This window comes from Procambarus clarkii, chromosome 37, assembly GCF_040958095.1.
Source record: "Procambarus clarkii isolate CNS0578487 chromosome 37, FALCON_Pclarkii_2.0, whole genome shotgun sequence".
Taxonomy (NCBI): domain Eukaryota; kingdom Metazoa; phylum Arthropoda; class Malacostraca; order Decapoda; family Cambaridae; genus Procambarus; species Procambarus clarkii.
Genome location: NC_091186.1, coordinates 7,327,396 through 7,349,974, shown reverse-complemented (window position 1 = coordinate 7,349,974; position 22,579 = coordinate 7,327,396). Strand labels below are relative to the sequence as shown.

Sequence of the window (22,579 nt, the reverse complement as noted above, 5' to 3'; positions counted from 1 at the left end):
TTGGTGCTGGATCTGTAGCTCCAGCCCCCTTCTACTGGCAGGTGGTTGGTGCTGGCATTGTTCAGAAATTTGTTGGCAGTTTCAAGGCTTCAGTCTCTTCGAAGCCAGCATTGGTCTGTTTATTTTCAATGTTCTCCTGGATGCTTTCCCGGTAGGTTGGTGGAGTGTCATCCGCTCTCTGTGCCTCTGTGAGGGGGCCAGGATCCCGGGTTCAATAGAGGATCACAGGCTTAATCTTCACGCAGGACAGAAATGGTCCCATGTTTCCTTTCACCTGATGTCTGTTCACTTACCAGAATATATTTATCCAGGAGTTAAACAACTATTTTAGATCGTATGTTAAGGAAAGTCAGTAGTAGAACTTGGGGAACCTCGATAAACCTTAGAACAAACTTCCTCTCCTTGAAATGCAACTCAATATCTTGTGATATGACCTATGAGAAAAATAAAAAACTTACTGTTACTTGCTTCTGGGGGATCTCTCCAGTGATTTCCTGAACTTTATTCATGATGCTGGAGGCTGAGTCTCCCAGGTGTACGGGGTCAGCTGTGGCACCTGTCTCTGTGGTCGTCATCTCCAGGGCCTCCCTGATGGTCTCCTGTACCTGTCATTACCAACACAAACATTAATGGTGGAGGCTGAGTCTCCCAGGTGTACGGGGTCAGCTGTGGCACCTGTCTCTGTGGTCATCTCCAGGGCCTCCCTGATGGTCTCCTGTACCTGTCATTACCAACACAAACATTAATGGCGGAGGCTGAGTCTCCCAGGTGTACGGGGTCAGCTGTGTCACCTGTCTCTGTGGTCATCATCTCCAGGGCCTCCCTGATGGTCTCCTGCACCTGTCATTACCAACACAAACATTAATGGTGGAACCTGGACTATAAAGATGCATCAGGCTCTGAGTAAAGTAGCTGGACTATAATGAAGCATCAAGCTCTGAGTAAATTAGCTGGACTATAATGAAGCATCAGGCATTAAGTAAAGTAACTGGATTATAATTAAGCATCAGGCTCTGAGTAAAGTAACTGGATTATAATGAAGCATCAGGCTCTGAGTAAAGTACTGAACTATAATGAAGCATCAGACTGAGTAAAGTAATTTGACAACATAAGGAATTTTGTTTCTTTACACTGACCACAGTGTAGAGAAACACCAAGATGACAGTTGACTTTATTAATTAAAATGTTTCAGGTGTTAGAGTAAAAAGTTTGTTATATATAAAGTCTACTCTCATCTTGATGTGTGTCCATGTCAAAAGTGTTTATATAGAGGCAATACTACACTCAGTTGGGCGAGAACAATGTGACCTTCAGCAGCGTACCTTCACTGAGGTGTGGACAGTCTTGACATCTGGGAAGAGTTCCTGGCACTTCTTGAGCCAATTTTCTACCTCCATGTTGCATTGGTCAACTTCATTGATGGTCATGAATACTTCCTGTGCTGTGTTGACTGTGTCAAGGCTCCCCAACATGACCTGCAGCTGAGTCTTCCCTTCCTCTCCTTGTGTTGTCATATCCACCACACTGGTATCCTCCAGTTCCAAGAGCTTCATTGCTGACTTGTTCTGCTCTACCAGAGCATAGAGTCTGTCCTGGAGCTGGAGGTGGCGAGTCTTCCAGTCCCCCAACTGCCCCCGATACTCCCCCAGCTGGGACAGTACCTCTTCACAGCTAGTAATGAGGCTGCTGATGCTGCTCTTCTGCTCCTGCACCAGGGAATGTAACTTCTTGCTGATTCCTCTTGCAGGAGCTTTAATGTGTTTTGCTGGTAACGTTTTCTCTGGTACAACCTCGATACCTTTTAGTTTTCTGATAAGGGCCTCCATACCATAATTAATTGGAAACCGAGTAGCAGCTGTGGCAGCGTGCTGGGCACGGCAGCTGGGGCAGGTCAGCTGCCCATTCTTGATAGCATTGTTAATACACTGGGAGCAGAATGTGTGGCCGCACAGCAGTGTGCGAGGCCGTAGCTGATTGTCGTCATAATTGTTAAAACACACTGAACATTCCTCTGGGTTGTTATCCTGTGGAAAAAATATTTGGTTAAGCTAGAAGAATTTACAACAAAAAGCAATATTACAGTACTGTGCTGTATTTACCAATACAAATTACATAATATATACATAATTTCTTTGTACAGAGGAGCCTCGGTGTTTGCACTGCTAATAATTCGCACTTTTCGGTACTCAGACGCTGTGTTCATGTTCGGTATTCGTCTGTTTGCTCGGCATTCAGATGTAAACACGCGTCCCTGATGCATCAGTTTCACCATAGCTGTTGTTCAGTGCACAACCTACTACACTTTTCTCTTGGATATTTTTTATATTCTTATTATAAATAAGTCACCATGACACCTATGAAAGTTTGTGATATGAGCCAATCAAAAAGTAAGTAAGTAATTATCAAAAGAAGGCACCAAACCGGGAAGGCTATGTAGCACCATCATATACGCAAAATAATCAGAGGGCGCTAAATATCACCAAGGATGCCAATACGAGAACAAAAACGCATAAGGCGAACGATATCAAAAGTATCCGAGTCACCAAGAATTCTATCGAGGGACAGGTGACCGCGAGGGGCGGTCGGAAAGCAAAACACACGCTCGTCCTGGAAGTCAGGACATTCAAGGACATGCACGACCGTAAGAGGGACAATGCAACTAGGACAATAAGGAGCAGGGCGGCGCTCCATCAAGTGACCATGGGTTAAGCGAGTATGGCCAATACGCAACCTCGCCAGAGCTGTTTCCCACCGCCGGTTACGGTGGAAGGAGGACGGCCACGAGGAAACACAACATTTAAGAGTACGTAGCTTGTTACCAGTAACAGACAACCAAGAAGCCTGCCAACGGGTAAGGACTGAGGAATGGATAACCGGGTAAAAGTCGGAATACGGAATGCCTTTACGAGAGATGGGACAAGAGCGGACAGCTTCCTTAGCGGCAGCATCCGCACGCTCATTTAAAGACACGCCAATATGGCTGGGAACCCAACAAAACTCAACCGACTTAAATTTACTGTGAACGAGAAACAGCCAATGCTGGATCTCGACAACTACTGGATGAACTGGATTAAAGCACCCGAGAGCCATGAGGGCACTACGAGAGTCAACAACAACCACAAAGGAAGACTGACAACGAGAAAGCAGGAGACGAAGAGCATAGAGAATAGCATAAAGTTCCGCTGTAAAGATGCTAGTCTCCGGAGGCAAGCGACACATATAAGTGCGATCAGGAAAAACAACAGAGTAGCCAACACCGTCCGCTGACTTAGACCCATCGGTGAAGACAGAAACGGAGCGGGAGTGAGAAGAAAAGTGCTCGAGGAAAAGGCGTTTTAGAACCGTAGGAGGGGTAAAAGCTTTAGTGATACGAGTCAAGGATGTACAAAACCGCGGAAGAGGGACCCTCCACGGGGGCAAAGAAGGAACAACACGAGGAGAAACATCAGAAATACGAACGGAAAGAGAATCCTGTAGGCGAGATAACCGGACAGAAAGAGGGAGGTGGTGAAGAGGAACAGGAACCGCAGGAGGGGTAAAAGTTAAAGCACGACAGAGGCGAGAGGAAGGATGTTGCAAGGACCGCGCAAGATAGCGAAGACAGTAGCGATCACGGCGGTCCTGGAGAGACAGGAAGCCAGTGTCAACATACAAGCTAAGGACGGGAGTCGAACGAAAGGCACCAGAACTGAGGCGCAACCCAGTATGGTGCAAAGCATCAAGACGGCGAAGAGTAGAAGGAGAAGCAGACGAGTAAGCAGGGCAACCATAATCGAGCTTAGACAGGACGAGAGAGGAATGTAAAGCAAGTAGAGTGCGCCTATCTGCCCCCCAAGAAGTATGGGACAAGACCCGAAGGAGGGTAAGGGCCTTAGAGCACTCAACACGGAGGTAAGAGATATGGGGAGACCAAGACAAACTAGTGTCAAGGAATAACCCCAAAAGCTTCGCGGAATCTTTGTATTCAAGGGGATGACCATAAAGTGACAAAGAGGGACGAAGAACAACCCGTTTCCGCGTAAAAGTCATGGCACAAGTCTTAGAAGTAGAGAACTTGAAGCCATGACCTGTGGCCCAAGACGACACGGCATCAATTGCAAGTTGAAGCCGGCGTTGAAGGAGAGGCGAATCATCACCCTGACAACAAAGGGTAAGATCATCGACATAGAGAGCGGAGAAGACACCAGAAGGAAGAGAGGAAAGAAGACCATTGAGGGCAACCAGAAAAAGAGTAGTGCTCAGAACACTACCCTGGGGCACACCTTCGTATTGCTGAAAAGAGGGAGAGAGAGCGGTACCAAGGCGCACCCGAAAGGAACGACGAGAGAGGAAGCTGCGGAGAAAGAGAGGGAGATGACCACGAAGGCCAAAAGAATGAAGTTGAGATAGGATATGATAACGCCAAGTGGTGTCGTAAGCCTTTTCTAGGTCAAAAAGGACGGCAACAACGGAGGTCTTCGCAGCAAAAGCAGTACGAATATAGACCTCCAAGTTCACCAGGACATCTGTCGTGCTGCGGCACTTGCGGAAACCAAATTGAGAAGGGGAGAGGAGGTGATGGTGTTCCAGGAACCACATCAGACGAACGTTAACCATACGTTCAAAGAGTTTGCAGACACAACTTGTGAGAGCAATAGGGCGAAAGTCCTTAGGGGAAGTACCCAGAGACCCCGGTTTGCGAACAGGGAGGACAACGGCATCGAGCCAGTCCTCAGGGACTGACGACGACTCCCAGATCCGATTATACAGACTCAGTAAATACTGAGACGTGCTCGGAGGGAGATGGCGAAGCATCTCATAATGAATACCATCGGAGCCCGCCGCCGTAGAACCGCAGAGGGCCAGGGCAGAACGAAGTTCAGAGAGAGAGAAGGGATCATTATAGGGAAGCTGAAGATGAGTGCAGAAATCTAAAGGACGAGACTCAAGGACAGGTTTACGAAGAAGGAAAGATTGGGGAAGATGAAGACCAGAGCTAACAGAAGAAAAGTGGGAACCCAGTTCGGAAGCGACCTGCAACGGGTCCGCCACAAGAGTATCATGGAGGTGAAGGACCGGTGAAACATCGGGAACGAACTTACCCGCTATCTTGCGGATACGCTTCCAGATCTGGGCCAGAGGGGTTTCGGACGTAATTGTCGAGACATAAGATGCCCAACATTCACGTTTAGCCGTACGGATGGCCCTACTGGCCACCGCACTCGCTTTCTGAAAGAAAAGAAAAGAATCGGTCGTCTGCCTACGGCGGTGCTTCTTCCAGGCTGCACGCTTACAGCGGACAGCCCGAGCACAGTCCGCATTCCACCAGGGAACGCACTTCCGTGGACCCCGAGAGGAAGAGCGAGGAATAGAGCGGAGGGCAGCGTCGAAGACAGTGTCATGAAAAAGGAGGAGAGCGCGAGAGAGGGGCAGAAGGGAGAGGTCAGAGAGAGTAGCACTGAGGGAAAATAGGGTCCAGTCCGCCTTAGCAAACTGCCACCTAGGGAAAGAGAGGGAAGGGCGAAGAGAGAAAAAGGAAACAAGGATGGGGAAATGATCACTTCCATGGAGGTCATCAAGAACCTGCCATGTGAAATCTAAGTAAAGAGAAGAAGAGCAGAGAGAAAGATCAAGACAAGAAAGGGTGCGAGTTCGAGAGTCCAAATGAGTGGGCTCACCAGAATTCAGAAGAGACAGGGAAGAAGAGAGGAGAAACGGCTCAAGGAGGCGACCCCGGGTATTCGTCAGAACGTCACCCCAAAGAGAATGACGACAATTGAAGTCACCCAGCAGGAGCACAGGCTCCGGCAAGGAGTCCAGGAGGTGTTTCAAATCAGGAAGAGAGAGCGGGACACTCGGGGGGAGATAAATGGAACAAACTGTGTACCATTTCCCCACAAAGATACGAGCAGCAGAACAATGGAGAGGCGAAGGAAAAAGTAAAGGAACAAAGGGAACATCAGCCCGAATCAAGAGAGCAGAAGAATTAGAAGCCCCAGCAATGGCTGGGGGGGGGGGGAGAAAGGAATAGCCACGAAAACGACCAGGACGAGCACCAAGCATTGGCTCCTGGAGACAGACACAAAGGGGCGAAAACCGCGAAATCAGAAGTTGGAGTTCGAGGAAATTGGCGTAATAACCTCGAACGTTCCATTGAAGAAAAGACAACGACGAGAAGAGAAAGGACAAAAACAGAGAACAAGGAAGAAACAAAGGCGAAAGAGCAACAGAGCACGTTAAAGAATATCAGGGTCGGGATCAGGGTCAGCAAAGTCAGGGTTAGGGGGCATGGGTAAACTGAGCAAAGACGGAGGGAAGGAAACGGGAGAACAGATCAGAGGTGGGCGGGCAGGGTCCGGAGGAGGAGGAGGAGGAGGAGGAGGAAGAGGAGGAGACAACGGAGAGGAGCCGTCAAGGACAGCAGCAGGAGGAGGGGGAGTAGAAAGAGGGGAGCTCACCCCAGCAAGAGTAGCAACCGAAAGGGAAGCAGGGTCCAAAGAAACCTCCATAGCAGGAACAGGGGGCGCAAGCACTGAAACGGGAGGGGAAGGAGCAACAGAGCCAGAAGGAGGAGCTGAGGAAGAAAGCGAAGCCTTCTTACCCGCTGGGGAAGAGGAAGGAGAGGAGCCAGGCTTACGCTTCTGACTTAAAGAGACCGGTGTCCCAGCAACTACGTACCGGGCAACGGATTCCAGTGTCTCAACCGGAGAAGCCGAACGAGAGCACACACGACGGCCGGTAGGAGAGCGAGGGACATCCACCCGCACCGACAGGCGGTGGGGAGAGCTGATAGATGGAGGAAGAGGATGGGAAGGAGGACCGGAGGGGGACGAGGAAGAAGACACAGAAGACACGACAGACCGGGCAGAAGGAAGGGGAACCCCAGACAGAGGACCAGGAGGAGGATCCTTCGGGAGAGAACCCGAAGGAACAGAGGAGGGGGCAGTGGGCGCATCAGGGTCCAAGGCCCGGAAACGGTTGTGAGTCTGAGGAAGGCGGGAAGGACGAGGAGAGGAAGAGCGCAACACGCGAGCATAAGAGATATTAGCATAAGGCGGGAGCCGGCGAACCTGGCGCCTCGCCTCAGGAAAAGATAAATGCTCCCGGTGCTTCAGGTTGAGGACGGCTGCCTCAAGCTTGTAATGGACACACGCACGGGAGAAGGCAGGATGGGCCTCACCGCAGTTGAGGCAACGAGCCTGGGGAGAAGTGCACTCCGACTTAGAGTGACCTTCGCCACCACACAAAGGACAGAGAGAGACAGTCCCGGAGCAGCGGAGGGCACCATGCCCAAACCTCCAGCACTTGTTGCAGAGCCGAGGAGAAGGAATGTACTCCTGGACAGAGCACCTGGCACCAGCAAGAATGACAGAGGGTGGAAGGGTCCTACCATCAAAGGTAATCTTCACAACCCGGAGGGGTTGACGGCGACTACCACGAGGGGGACGAGTAAACGTGTCCACCTGGAGAATAGAATGGCCCTGGGCAGCGAGGATATGTCGAATATCGTCGTGGCAGTCGCGCAGGTCCCGAACACCGGTTGCAACATGGGGCGGGAGCAAAATAGTGCCAACACTGGCATTCAACTGAGCGTTTTTCGAGACCCGAACGGGGGTCTCGCCAAGGCAGGACAAGGCAGCCAAGCGGGAAGCAGCATCCTGAGAAGGAGCAGCAACGACACGTGTACCGAGACGAGTGGGGTTGAAAGTAATGGAGGCATCCACGGAATCAATGAGATGTCGATGAAGGGAGAAATCGTCAGGAGGCGCAGAATCAAGAGGGAGGAGATCAAAATATTTGGCCCACGAAGCGGGACCAAACAAGGCTTGATAGGTAGCAGAACTGGAAGGAATCGAGCGAGGGCGGCCGTGACGAGGACGGCGGTGAGAACCCCCAGAGAGAGAGGGGTTAAAAGGCGCAGTAGTTACAACTAGAGAAGGAGCCGCGCCAGGGGACGAGGTAGTCACCACTGGGGGCTTGGGGCTCGACCCAACCACAGAGGAGGGAAGGGAGCCAGGGGAAGGAGTCAGAGAGGCCAAAGGAGGAGCAAGGTCGGGGCCCAATGCAGCGGAGGCTACAGAGCCCGGACTTCCAATACGGACCGACTCGGGGGCTTGGTCGCCCACCCCACGAGCCTGAGAAGGGAAGCCAGAAGCAGCCGAAACAGGGGTTTTCATCGTGACGAAAAGAAAAATTCACTCACGAATGTGCCCCCACACCCACCATGGAGCCACAATTAGAGGCAGGACACCCAACAAGAAGCTATCGCCGATCTTGTCGGGGCCTCCTAGGGGTGCGTCGTGAGTATACGCCCCACAAACGCCACCTTAAGAAACCGACAGTCCGTCGAGATCGGGTTCAGTGACGAAGTGGGGATTGACAATAAAAGGTTCCCCTCGCTCTCGACGTCGGGTACTGCAGTTCTACGGGTGCATGAGTATGCCTCCTCAAGCACCCGGGCGTCAAAATAGAAGAAGTCCATGGAAGAACCAGAACGAGCAAAAGGTCGGCAGGAAACGGCAAGCAGATAGGAGAAGAGGGGGGAGAAAAACGAAACAGAAGGAAAAGGAAAAGGTGCCCAGCAGAATTGGAGAGGACGGCAGCAGGAGCACAAGGCTAGAAAAGGACAGAGGACTGTCCGAAGGAGCATCACACTCCGGCAGCCGCCCACGAAGCCCCCACACGGCGACAACGAGCTGAGCGGGGAGGGGGGCCAATCAAAAAGAACAACGGTTAGAATCACGATACAGATGAAGAAAGAACTCACAGCTAAATATGAGAGTGGTACCCGAGTGTCAGCTCTTGTTACAGAGTTTGGTATGCCTAAATCTAGTTCTCTATTAAAAGAAATGTGTGCAAAATGAGGGAAAGTGTAAACCTTTTCTTGAAATCATCACCTTGACAAACTGTGTTACAAATCTGTTGAATGACAGTGCTATGTCTCACTTTAAAAACATTTTAATGCACAGGCAAAAACAATCATCCTTGGACAAGTTTCTTGTAAGGAAAACATTCAGTGAGTGTAATGAGGGAAACAGAAAAAGACAGAAAAGAGAAAGAACATCAGAAGCACAACTACCAGAAGTTTTAATGTTAGGGAACTCCCCTGCCAAAGAACATCTCTCTTCCTCTGCCTCACTAGTTTCCACATATGCCATCAACTCTCTGAAGTACAGGTAAAGTGTAGTGTTAGCATTTATTCCATTTAATTATTGTATAACTATACAGCATTTATTTTTGTGGTTTGGAACTGATTAATCCAATATACATTATTCCTCACTAGCTATACTTGGCCATGCGTTGTTTTGGCTCAGCAACGCATGTGCGTTGTTGAGCCACAGCAACCTTCCCCTGTCTCCCAGTCCTCCCCACCATTCCCCAGTCCCCTCATCCTCCCAACCATTCCTCACTCCCGCATCCCCTTGTCCCCAACCATTCCTCACTCCCGCGTCCCCTCAACCATTCCCCACTCCCCCGTCCCCTCGTCCTCCTAACCATTCCTCACTCCCGCGTCCCCTCATCCTCCCAACCATTCCTCACTCCCGCGTCCCCTCAACCATTCCCCACTCCCCCGTCCCCTCGTCCTCCCAACCATTCCTCACTCCCGCGTCCCCTCATCCTCCAAACCATTCCTCACTCCCGCGTCCCCTCATCCTCCAAACCATTCCTCACTCCCGCGTCCCCTCATCCTCCAAACCATTCCTCACTCCCGCGTCCCCTCATCCTCCAAACCATTCCTCACTCCCCTGTCCCCTTGTCCTCCCCACCATTCTCCATTCCCCGGTCCCCTCGTTACCATCCCCAACTCCCCCCATCCCCTCATCCTTCCCATCATTACCCCAACTCCCCCCATCCCCTCATCCTTCCCATCATTACCCCAACTCCCCCCATCCCCTCATCCTTCCCATCATTACCCCCCTCCACTGTCCCCCCTCACCATCCCCCCACTCCCGTCCCCTCGTCCTCCCCACCATTCCCCACTAACTCGTCTTATGCATTCCCAAATGATCTGATGTTCCATTAGAAAATTGGGAACATTAAATGATTTGATGTTCCCATCACTGAAATATAAGAAAAAGTTAAAAAAAATAAAAAACAAAAACAATCTATACTCACACAATTTACGGAATGATAAAAACACAGCTCAATTCCAACGCCATGTCACACAAAATACTGCAGACACTCGATTATCCGGGATTCGAATATCCAGAAAACACCCTTATACGGTCAAAATCGTGACCGGATAAAGTTCTCAATATCCGGCCAAAATGTCCATAGGAGCCGGAATATCAGGTGTTTGTCCGGATAAAAATCTGGGCCGGTTAACTTGCTGCCGATGTTGCAATATCCGGACAGTCAGCCAGACAAGGAGTGCATTGTACGGCTGTGGCTCGAGGCGCATGGTGTAGGCGGGGGTGGGTTGTGTCGGGGGAGAGGGGAGCGTTGGGAGGGATAACCTGGGGGGCTAAGGGGGATGTGGAGCGGCCTATACACTACAGTAATTACCAAGAATTTTAGAACAATTCATCATAGCCAAAAACAAAAGAAATACTAGAATACTAAATATTTTTTCCAGTGTTCTGACATCAATTTTCGTGTTACGTCTTTCATTTTGGTACCAAATTGTGCGCAATCTAAAGGCGCATATTTTAAAACTAGTCCCATAATAATAAAACAATAAATAGAATTTTAACAAATATTATAACTTTTGGACACTTTTTGACGCTCATCACCACAAAATTATTTATATCTTTCCAGTGTTCTGACAACAATTTTCATGTGACGTCTTACATTTTGGCATCAAATTGTGTGCAATCTAAAGGCGCTCATTTTGAAACTACTCCCAGATTGATCAGTTAAAATTTTAATTTTTAACAAATATTTTAATGGATGATTTCAGACCACGTCATCCGAGACGGCCCAGGAGAAAAACGGATGTCACTGGAAAGCGACATCGAAGCGTGAGTGTTATTAATACACTCACCAACACAGGTTAGTGACAACTGTTATGAGCCACCAGTCCCTCATAATATCCACCCCACCCAGTATGAGAGTTATAGTATTCCATACTTATACCATGTGTGGACTGGCTTATAACCCATTAATATGCAATACAGCATGTGTAGTTAGGTAAGTAGTAATGGATTTATAAGTGTTTCAGGCTCTCCAGACAACAGTATTAACAAAAACTCCATGATTTGCTCATCATCAGCTCTACTGAACTGCCTGAAGAACAAGAAGGTCAAAACTGTTCAAGTGTAGCCCATCAACTGATTACATCAGAGATAAACTTTAATGATACTATTAAATCTATCAGAATAGATAAAAACAATCACCATAGCACCAGGCAGATGCTCACTAAACTAGCTTATCCCAATGATAAGTAAGACCTCATTCAATCATCTACACATATAAAACCAATCTTTATATTAATGAGTGCCTTACCAAGCAGCGTTGATCCTCCTCTACAGACTGCATCATATTATATTAATGAGTGCCTTACCAAGCAGCGTTGATCCTCCTCTACAGACTGCATCATATTATATTAATGAGTGCCTTACCAAGCAGCGTTGATCCTCCTCTACAGACTGCATCATATTATATTAATGAGTGCCTTACCAAGCAGCGTTGATCCTCCTCTACAGACTGCATCATATTATATTAATGAGTGCCTTACCAAGCAGCGTTGATCCTCCTCTACAGACAGCATCATATTATATTAATGAGTGCCTTACCAAGCAGCGTTGATCCTCCTCTACAGACTGCATCATATTATATTAATGAGTGCCTTACCAAGCAGCGTTGATCCTCCTCTACAGACTGCATCATATTCACAAACAAAACCCAAATCTTATCAAGCAGTGCGACACCAGGAATGGAACGATCATTGCTAAGAAAGAACAGCAAAAGACATGAAATAAAAAGTGTCCAACAATTACTGGTTTTCTTTGTTAACTGTGACATAACTGGAAGTCAGCAAACTTCCAATGGCCTTACTGACAGTAACACATGAGTGACCAAGCCTTACTGAGAGTAACACACGAGTGACCAAGCCTTACTGAGAGTAACACACGAGTGACCAAGCCTTACTGAGAGTAACACACGAGTGACCAAGCCTTACTGAGAGTAACACACGAGTGACCAAGCCTTACTGAGAGTAACACACGAGTGACCAAGCCTTACTGAGAGTAACACACGAGTGACCAAGCCTTACTGAGAGTAACACACGAGTGACCAAGCCTTACTGAGAGTAACACACGAGTGACCAAGCCTTACTGAGAGTAACACACGAGTGACCAAGCCTTACTGAGAGTAACACATCAGTGACCAAGCCCTACTGAGAGTAACACATGAGTGACCAAGCCTTACTGAGAGTAACACATGAGTGACCAAGCCTTACTGAGAGTAACACACGAGTGACCAAGCCTTACCAAGCCATATGCCCTAACCATATTTAAATTTTGATTTATAATTGTATATAAGTTACTAAATACTTCTTTATTATATTATTGGCTTCAATTATATGTAATTTACCCTCTTATAAATTTTTCTACAAAGACTTAAATTTTATAGAATATATAATTCTTTTAATGCTTAATTTATCTAGTTATCAGGTTCTTAGTTTAACGTATTGGCAACTTACCCATTTGTCTATCACTACTAAGACTTCAATTTCACAAAATGTTATAAACCTTCAACTCTTAATTTGTCAATGTATCTGAATCTTTAATTCATTACTTTGTGAATTAAAAAATATTAATTTAATTTCTCACTTATACATACCTGCCCATTAATATTAGCTACTAGTCCTATCTGTTGTCCATTATTCCAGTAATGTTAATGGATTTTTAAACTTTAAGTACATGAGTGTCTCCAGCCCACCCGTGTCTGTTTCTATTGCATACCCTTATCCAACTTGTCTTATTACCATACAATATTACTGTACTACAATCTTAAGAGATTACTGAATTTTTAATTTGATTAATTATATGTATCCCATTTTATTAACTATTATGAATCTGAATCCATTTATTTATTCTAAATTTTAATTATTTGTTTAATTTTCACTTTGTTCTCCTCTCTCTTCTCTTTTTCGCCTGTTTACATTGCATATCCTTGCCCAGCTTGCATTATTACCATATGATGTTGACCAGACCACACACTAGAAATTGAAGGGACGACGACGTTTCGGTCCGTCCTGGACCATTCTCAAGTCGATTGTGTCAAAATTGTGTCAAGTCAAAATATGCCACAATCGAATTGAGAATGGTCCAGGACGGACCGAAACGTCGTCGTCCCTTCAATTTCTAGTGTGTGGTCTGGTCAACATACTTCAGCCACGTTATTGTGACTCATCGCCTGCATTACCATATGATATTAATGTATTACAATATTAATCTAAGTCTTAACTTAGCTAATTATTTGTAGTCCAGTTGAATAATGGTGTTGACCTTGGTGGGCAGGGCAGGGCTGGTGAGAGCTGTGTACTGTACACACACTCTACATCGTCCACTTCAATATCTATATTCACTAGTATCAGACACCTGTGATAGGTCTTAGTCCAGATTTGTGTTATCAATATCACTGGCATGGTTATCTTCCAGCAATATGCCCTGTATGTCAACATCAAAGAGTGTTTTCTCAGCAACACAGCTGGCTGGGGACTGGGAGCTTGATGAATAAGGGAGCTTGATGTCTGACATGGTTGTTACCTTGAAAATGAGCCTGCCCACTACCGGCTAAGTGGCAAGCTAGTAATTTTTTTCAAGCTGACAGACGCTCACTGGAGGCCCTCAAGCCTCCATCTTGTACCCAAGCTTTGAATTCTACAATACACCTATGATTGCCTTAACCAGCTCTGCCCCCAAATATGGCAAACCCCTGGTGCGCAAAAAATAAATTGTTCACAAAATTTTTTGTGCTTCTAATAATGTTAAATACCCTTCCATGATCATATATATATTGAAATAAATACGAAATTGTACTTACTTTGGCCGCAGTGTGGTTCAGAAAATCGCATGTGATGTCATGGTTTGGTGTCGCCCGAGGCGTAGATTCCCGGAGCCACTACCACTTTTTAGTGATATTTCCTCACATATCACTAAAAATCTTCTGCATCTTCTAAAATCTATCGTGTCTGATTCATTATCATTGTTCTCAAAGTGCAGGCACCTGAGAAGCAGCAGGAACCTATTATGTGACATGTAACTGTTGAACACGAGGGACGGAACAAGGCTGTCTTAGCTCCAATAATCCTGGATCACTTGTTTTTGTGATCAAAATGTTTCATCATCATCATTATGCTCAACGCCAAAAACACATAATTTCCTCATTTGTCGTGTCTGTCCAAGGTGTCATGCGAGAGACAGGTAAAATGCTGGAGTCAGTGAGGCTGTGAACATATCTGTTCGTCTCTGCAACGAGATGGTCCAAGAATTCCTTGTCAAAATATGCCCCATAAAAATAGTCAATTACAGCCATATCATCACTTGTATAGGGAGGAATAACGGTGTCACATCAGCATCGGTACCATCAAATGTTGGAATTTGTGGGACAAAAGTCTCACAATCCTCCCACACGAGTACACCTGTGGGTTTGGTTCTGGAGCCAACACCACCACGAGCACCAAAAACACGGCTCCGTTGTCTTGTTCTAAAGTTGTGTATAGGCAAGTAGTAAGTAATTATCAAAAGAAGGCACCAAACCGGGAAGGCTATGTAGCACCATCAAATGCGCAAAATAATCAGAGGGCGCTAAATATCACCAAGGATGCCAATACGAGAACAAAAACGCATAAGGCGAACGATATCAAAAGTATCCGAGTCACCAAGAATTCTATCGAGGGACAGGTGACCGCGAGGGGCGGTCGGAAAGCAAGACACACGCTCGTCCTGGAAGTCAGGACATTCAAGAAGGACATGCACGACCGTAAGAGGGACAATGCAACTAGGACAATAAGGAGCAGGGCGGCGCTCCATCAAGTGACCATGGGTTAAGCGAGTATGGCCAATACGCAACCTCGCCAGAGCTGTTTCCCACCGCCGGTTACGGTGGAAGGAGGACGGCCACGAGGAAACACAACATTTAAGAGTACGTAGCTTGTTACCAGTAACAGACAACCAAGAAGCCTGCCAACGGGTAAGGACTGAGGAATGGATAACCGGGTAAACGTCGGAATACGGAATGCCTTTGCGAGAGATGGGACAAGAGCGGACAGCTTCCTTGGCAGCAGCATCCGCACGCTCATTTAAAGACACACCAATATGGCTGGGAACCCAACAAAACTCAACCGACTTAAATTTACTGTGAACGAGAAACAGCCAATGCTGGATCTCGACAACTACTGGATGAACCGGATTAAAGGACCCGAGAGCCATGAGGGCACTACGAGAGTCAACAACAACCACAAAGGAAGACTGACAACGAGAAAGCAGGAGACGAAGAGCATAGAGAATAGCATAAAGTTCCGCTGTAAAGATGCTAGTCTCCGGAGGCAAGCGACACATATAAGTGCGATCAGGAAAAACAACAGAGTAGCCAACACCGTCCGCTGACTTAGACCCATCGGTGAAGACAGAAACGGAGCGGGAGTGAGAAGAAAAGTGCTCGAGGAAAAGGCGTTTTAGAACCGTAGGAGGGGTAAAAGCTTTAGTGATACGGGTCAAGGATGTACAAAACCGCGGAAGAGGGACCCTCCACGGGGGCAAAGAAGGAACAACACGAGGAGAAACATCAGAAATACGAACGGAAAGAGAATCCTGTAGGCGAGATAACCGGACAGAAAGAGGGAGGTGGTGAAGAGGAACAGGAACCGCAGGAGGGGTATAAGTTAAAGCACGACAGAGGCGAGAGGAAGGATGTTGCAAGGACCGCGCAAGATAGCGAAGACAGTAGCGATCACGGCGGTCCTGGAGAGACAGGAAGCCAGTGTCAACATACAAGCTAAGGATGGGAGTCGAACGAAAGGCACCAGAACTGAGGCGCAACCCAGTATGGTGCAAAGCATCAAGACGGCGAAGAGTAGAAGGAGAAGCAGACGAGTAAGCAGGGCAACCATAATCGAGCTTAGACAGGACAAGAGAGGAATGTAAAGCAAGGAGAGTGCGCCTATCTGCCCCCCCCCAAGAAGTATGGGACAAGACCCGAAGGAGGGTAAGGGTCTTAGAGCACTCAACACGGAGGTAAGAGATATGGGGAGACCAAGACAAACGAGTGTCAAGGAATAACCCCAAAAGCTTCGCGGAATCTTTGTATTCAAGGGGATGACCATAAAGTGACAAAGAGGGACGAAGAACAACCCGTTTCCGCGTAAAAGTCATGGCACAAGTCTTAGAAGTAGAGAACTTAAAGCCATGACCTGTGGCCCAAGACGACACGGCATCAATTGCAAGTTGAAGCCGGCGTTGAAGGAGAGGCGAATCATCACCCTGACAACAAAGGGTAAGATCATCGACATAGAGAGCGGAGAAGACACCAGAAGGAAGAGAGGAAAGAAGACCATTGAGGGCAACCAGAAAAAGAGTAGTGCTCAGAACACTACCCTGGGGCACACCTTCGTATTGCTGAAAAGAGGGAGAGAGAGCGGTACCAAGGCGCACCCGAAAGGAACGACGAGAGAGGAAGCTGCGGAGAAAGAGAGGGAGATGACCACGAAGGCCAAAAGAATGAAGTTGAGATAGGATATGATAACGCCAAGTGGTGTCGTAAGCCTTCTCTAGGTCAAAAAGGACGGCAACAACGGAGGTCTTCGCAGCAAAAGCAGAACGAATATAGACCTCCAAGTTCACCAGGACATCTGTCGTGCTGCGGCACTTGCGGAAACCAAATTGAGAAGGGGAGAGGAGGTGATGGTGTTCCAGGAACCACATCAGACGAACGTTAACCATACGTTCAAAGAGTTTGCAGACACAACTTGTGAGAGCAATAGGGCGAAAGTCCTTAGGGGAAGTACCCAGAGACCCCGGTTTGCGAACAGGGAGGACAACGGCATCAAGCCAGTCCTCAGGGACTGACGACGACTCCCAGATCCGATTATACAGACTCAGTAAATACTGAGACGTGCTCGGAGGGAGATGGCGAAGCATCTCATAATGAATACCATCGGAGCCCGCCGCCGTAGAACCGCAGAGGGCCAGGGCAGAACGAAGTTCAGAGAGAGAGAAGGGATCATTATAGGGAAGCTGAAGATGAGTGCAGAAATCTAAAGGACGAGACTCAAGGACAGGTTTACGAAGAAGGAAAGATTGGGGAAGATGAAGACCAGAGCTAACAGAAGAAAAGTGGGAACCCAGTTCGGAAGCGACCTGCAACGGGTCCGCCACAAGAGTATCATGGAGGTGAAGGACCGGTGAAACATCGGGAATGAACTTACCCGCTATCTTGCGGATACGCTTCCAGATCTGGGCCAGAGGGGTTTCGGACGTAATTGTTGAGACATAAGATGCCCAACATTCACGTTTAGCCGTACGGATGGCCCTACAGGCCACCGCACTCGCTTTCCGAAAGAAAAGAAAAGAATCGGTCGTCTGCCTACGGCGGTGCCTCTTCCAGGCTGCACGCTTACAGCGGACAGCCCGAGCACAGTCCGCATTCCACCAGGGAACGCACTTCCGTGGACCCCGAGAGGAAGAGCGAGGAATAGAGCGGAGGGCAGCGTTGAAGACAGTGTCATGGAAAAGGAGGAGAGCGCGAGAGAGGGGCAGAAGGGAGAGGTCAGAGAGAGTAGCACTGAGGGAAAATAGGGTCCAGTCCGCCTTAGCAAACTGCCACCTAGGGAAAGAGAGGGAAGGGCGAAAAGAGAAAAAGGAAACAAGGATGGGGAAATGATCACTTCCATGGAGGTCATCAAGAACCTGCCACGTGAAATCTAAGTAAAGAGAAGAAGAGCAGAGAGAAAGATCAAGACAAGAAAGGGTGCGAGTCCGAGAGTCCAAATGAGTGGGCTCACCAGAATTCAGAAGAGACAGGGAAGAAGAGAGGAGAAACGGCTCAAGGAGGCGACCCCGGGTATTCGTCAGAACGTCACCCCAAAGAGAATGACGACAATTGAAGTCACCCAGCAGGAGCACAGGCTCCGGCAAGGAGTCTAGGAGGTGTTTCAAATCAGGAAGAGAGAGCGGGACACTCGGGGGGAGATAAATGGAACAAACTGTGTACCATTTCCCCACAAAGATACGAGCAGCAGAACAATGGAGAGGCGAAGGAAAAAGTAAAGGAACAAAGGGAACATCAGCCCGAATCAAGAGAGCAGAAGAATTAGAAGCCCCAGCAATGGCTGGGGGGGGGGGAGAGAGAAAGGAATAGCCACGAAAACGACCAGGACGAGCACCAAGCATTGGCTCCTGGAGACAGACACAAAGGGGCGAAAACCGCGAAATCAGAAGTTGGAGTTCGAGGAAATTGGCGCAATAACCTCGAACGTTCCATTGAAGAAAAGACAACGACGAGAAGAGAAAGGACAAAAACAGAGAACAAGGAAGAAACAAAGGCGAAAGAGCAACAGAGCACGTTAAAGAATATCAGGGTCGGGATCAGGGTCAGCAAAGTCAGGGTTAGGGGGCATGGGTAAACTGAGCAAAGACGGAGGGAAGGAAACGGGAGAACGGATCAGAGGCGGGCGGGCAGGGTCCGGAGGAGGAGGAGGAAGAGGAGGAGACAACGGAGAGGAGCAGTCAAGGACAGCAGCAGGAAGAGGGGGAGTAGAAAGAGGGGAGCGCACCCCAGCAAGAGCAGCAACCGAAAGGGAAGCAGGGGCCAAAGAAACCTCCATAGCAGGAACAGGGGGCGCAAGCACTGAAACGGAAGGGGAAGGAGCAACAGAGTCAGGAGGAGCTGAGGAAGAAAGCGAAGCCTTCTTACCCGCCGGGGAAGAGGAAGGAGAGGAGCCAGGCTTACGCTTCTAACTTAAAGAAACCGGTGTCCCTGCAACTACGTACCGGGCAACGGATTCCAGTGTCTCAAAAGGAGAAGCCGAACGAGAGCACACACGACGGCCGTTAGGAGAGCGATGGACATCCGCCCGCACCGACAGGCGGTGGGGAGAGCCGATAGATGGAGGAAGAGGATGGGAAGGAGGATCGGAGGGGGACGAGGAAGAAGACACAGAAGACACGACAGACCGGGTAGAAGGAAGGGGAACCCCAGACAGAGGACCAGGAGGAGGATCCTTCGGGAGAGAACCCAAAGGGACAGAGGAGGGGGCAGTGGGCGCATCAGGGTCCAAGGCCCGGAAACGGTTGAGAGTCTGAGGAAGGCGGGAAGGACGAGGAGAGGAAGAGCGCAACACGCGAGCATAAGAGATATTAGCATAAGGCGGGAGCCGGCGAACCTGGCGCCTCGCCTCAGGAAAAGATAAACGCTCCCGGTGCTTCAAGTCGAGGACGGCTGCCTCAAGCTTGTAATGGACACACGCACGGGAGAAGGTAGGATGGGCCTCACCGCAGTTGAGGCAACGAGCCTGGGGAGAAGCGCACTCCGACTTAGAGTGACCTTCGCCACCACACAAAGGACAGAGAGAGACAGTCCCGGAGCAGCGGAGGGCACCATGCCCAAACCTCCAGCACTTGTTGCAGAGCCGAGGAGAAGGAATGTACTCCTGGACAGAGCACCTGGCACCAGCAAGAATGACAGAGGGTGGAAGGGTCCTACCATCAAAGGTAATCTTCACAACTCGGAGGGGTTGACGGCGACTACCACGAGGGGGACGAGTAAACGTGTCCACCTGGAGAATAGAATGGCCCTGGGCAGCGAGGATATGTCGAATATCGTCGTGGCAGTCGCGCAGGTCCCGAACACCGGTCGCAACATGGGGCGGGAGCAAAATAGTGCCAACACTGGCATTCAACTGAGCGTTCTTCGAGACCCGAATGGGGGTCTCGCCAAGGCAGGATAAGGCAGCCAAGCGGGAAGCAGCATCCTGAGAAGGAGCAGCAACGACACGTGTACCGAGACGAGTGGGGTTGAAAGTAATGGAGGCATCCACGGAATCAATGAGATGTCGATGGAGGGAGAAATCGTCAGGAGGCGCAGAATCAAGAGGGAGGAGATCAAAATATTTGGCCCACGAAGCGGGACCAAACAAGGCTTGATAGGTAGCAGAACTGGAAGGAATCGAGCGAGGGCGGCCGTGACGAGGACGGCGGTGAGAACCCCCAGAGAGAGAGGGGTTAAAAGGCGCAGTAGTTACAACTAGAGAAGGAGCCGCGCCAGGGGACGAGGTAGTCACCACTGGGGGCTTGGGGCTCGACCCAACCACAGAGGAGGGAGGGGAGCCAGAGGAAGGAGTCAGAGAGGCCAAAGGAGGAGCAAGGTCGGGGCCCAATGCAGCGGAGGCTACAGAGCCCGGTCTTCCAATACGGACCGACTCGGGGGCTTGGTCGCCCACCCCACGAGCCTGAGAAGGTAAACCAGAAGAAGCCGAAGCAGGGGGTTATCATCATGACGAAAGAAAGAATTCACTCACGAATGTGCCCCCACACCCGCCATGGAGCCACAATTAGAGGCAGGACACCCAACAAGAAGCTATCGCCGATCTTGTCGGGGCCTCCTAGGGGTGCGTCGTGAGTATACTCCCCACAAACGCCACCTTAAGAAACCGACAGTTCGTCGAGATCGGGTTCAGTGACGAAGTGGGGATTGACAATAAAAGGTTCCCCTCGCTCTCGACATCGGGTACTGCAGTTCTACGGGTGCATGAGTATGCCTCCTCAAGCACCCGGGCGTCAAAATAGAAGAAGTCCAAGGGAAGAACCAGAACGAGCAAAAGGTCGGCAGGAAACGGCAAGCAGATAGGAGAAGAGGGGGGAGAAAAACGAAACAGAAGGAAAAGGAAAAGATGCCCAGCAGAATTGGAGAGGACGGCAGCAGGAGCACAAGGCTAGAAAAGGACAGAGGACTGTCCCAAGGAGCATCACACTCCGGCAGCCGCCCACTAAGCCCCCACACGGCGACAACGAGCTGAGCGGGGAGGGGGTGTGTATAGGCAAACCAGTAGATGAAAGTGTTCTGCATAGTGTAGGCCTACCACGAACACCTGATGTCGAGGAAACACTGTCAACATTGTCCTCGGGCCGCGTGACGCTGCAGCTTGCCTCGGTGTGCTGATGGGGCAGCAAAACCCCGCCTAGTAACACCGTCGCTGCTCGTACTTGGTTCGTCAACACTGCTTGTATCAGAGCCTATGTCACCGAAGCCCGAAAATGATTCACCACATGTACTATCACTAAATAAACTTGCCTCAGAGGACACACATGGTTGTGGTGACTAACAGTACTCACCCAGGGCGGCAGGGCTGGCCAGGTGAGGTACGTGTATTAAACAAACACACGACCTCCTCCACCTCATTCTCCCCCTTACTCGTGTCAGACCTCTGTGTTAGGTCTTTCTCTGGATTGTAGTCTAAATGATCATCCATCACCATACAATATGTCGCATATTTCGTCCTCTGAGAGTCGTTTTCCTGAACCGCAGCTGATTGTGGACCGGGAGCTCGTAGACGATGCATCAGACATGGTTGCTTCCTTAAAACTGAGGCTCCCCACGGCCCTGGGGCATGCTGGGATTTTTTTTCAAAATGGCGGACGATCACTGGAGCCCCTCAGGCATCTATTTCATACCAGCGTCACCGTGCGCCAGTTTTAAATAGTACACTATAAGAGATCCCTGAGGCGTGTTGCACACCACCCGTCGAATGCCTCATTGCGCAGTGCAGTGGTTAATGGGTTATGTACACCCCCTGATCGAGCACATTAACCCCTGTGCAGCGCTGCTGGTAATAGCTGACAACACTGCTGTGCGCAAGAAAAAAATTCTTCTAAGATTGTTAAAATGTGTTCCTGCCCAAGTCTCAGAAACCTCTAAACCCTGCTCCAACCCCGAAGCTCTCAGACTCTTAGCAGCCGGAAGCAGGGGGGGGGGGGAGGAACGAGTGAAGCACAGCAGGGGAAGAACGAGGGGGGCGCGGACTGAACCAGGGCCGACGCGACCGACACCCCTAAGTCCGGATCCCTATAAGCAAAACGAAGCAAAACTCGCAGCATCCGGGGAAGTAACTAGATTAGCACGTTGCAACCAAAACCTATCCTGCAAGGCATGACCCGCCTACACCCAAATAATATCAGGAGAATGGGTGAATTGAGTGACAAACAAGCAACAAACCTCGCAGGACTTTGGGCCGAAGGTGTCACCAACCCAACAGGCAGCATGACAGACAAAAACAATGAGCGTCGCCTTGAGACAAGGGGACAGAGCAACCCTCAAACTTGCACAAAGCGAGAAGGGATTTAGGGGTCGCATTCATCGCACCCGAGAGCCTCCACGGGGTTTCCGAGGGCCCCTAGACTGGGTCTGCTAAGGGTAATCCCAGGCAGGGTACTGGTAGTACCCATACCCAAGTCTACCAAACAAACCGCTAAAGCTGAACCTCTGGGACGTATCCACTCACAGCGGTGAAGGAGGGGGGGGGGGTACCAACGAACACAGGAAGTCAACACCCTAACTAAACAGGGGAAAGGGACAAGCCAGCCCCCCCCCCCCTTACAGGCCAAAACAAAAAAGGAAAAGAAAAACCCCTGCAAGAGGAAACATGCCCAAGAGGAACAGA

General features: G+C 49.3%; 1 protein-coding gene across 6 annotated transcripts in view; it reads right to left on the bottom strand.

The window, feature by feature from the left end:
* The window catches only part of LOC123752090 (tripartite motif-containing protein 5-like), a 548,342-nt gene that overhangs the window by 5,821 nt on the left and 519,942 nt on the right, over nt 1-22,579 (bottom strand). For 5 of the 6 annotated variants that reach the window (XM_069337043.1, XM_069337041.1, XM_069337044.1 and 2 more), the window contains 2 exons: nt 1,323-2,024; nt 459-605 (listed from right to left, as the gene is read on the bottom strand). In XM_069337043.1, coding sequence (XP_069193144.1) covers nt 459-605; nt 1,323-2,024 — 849 coding nt within the window. Of the gene's footprint in view, nt 1-458; nt 606-1,322; nt 2,025-13,968; nt 14,633-22,579 lie in introns of those variants that run through there. The other variant, XM_069337046.1, reaches the window with a different exon arrangement.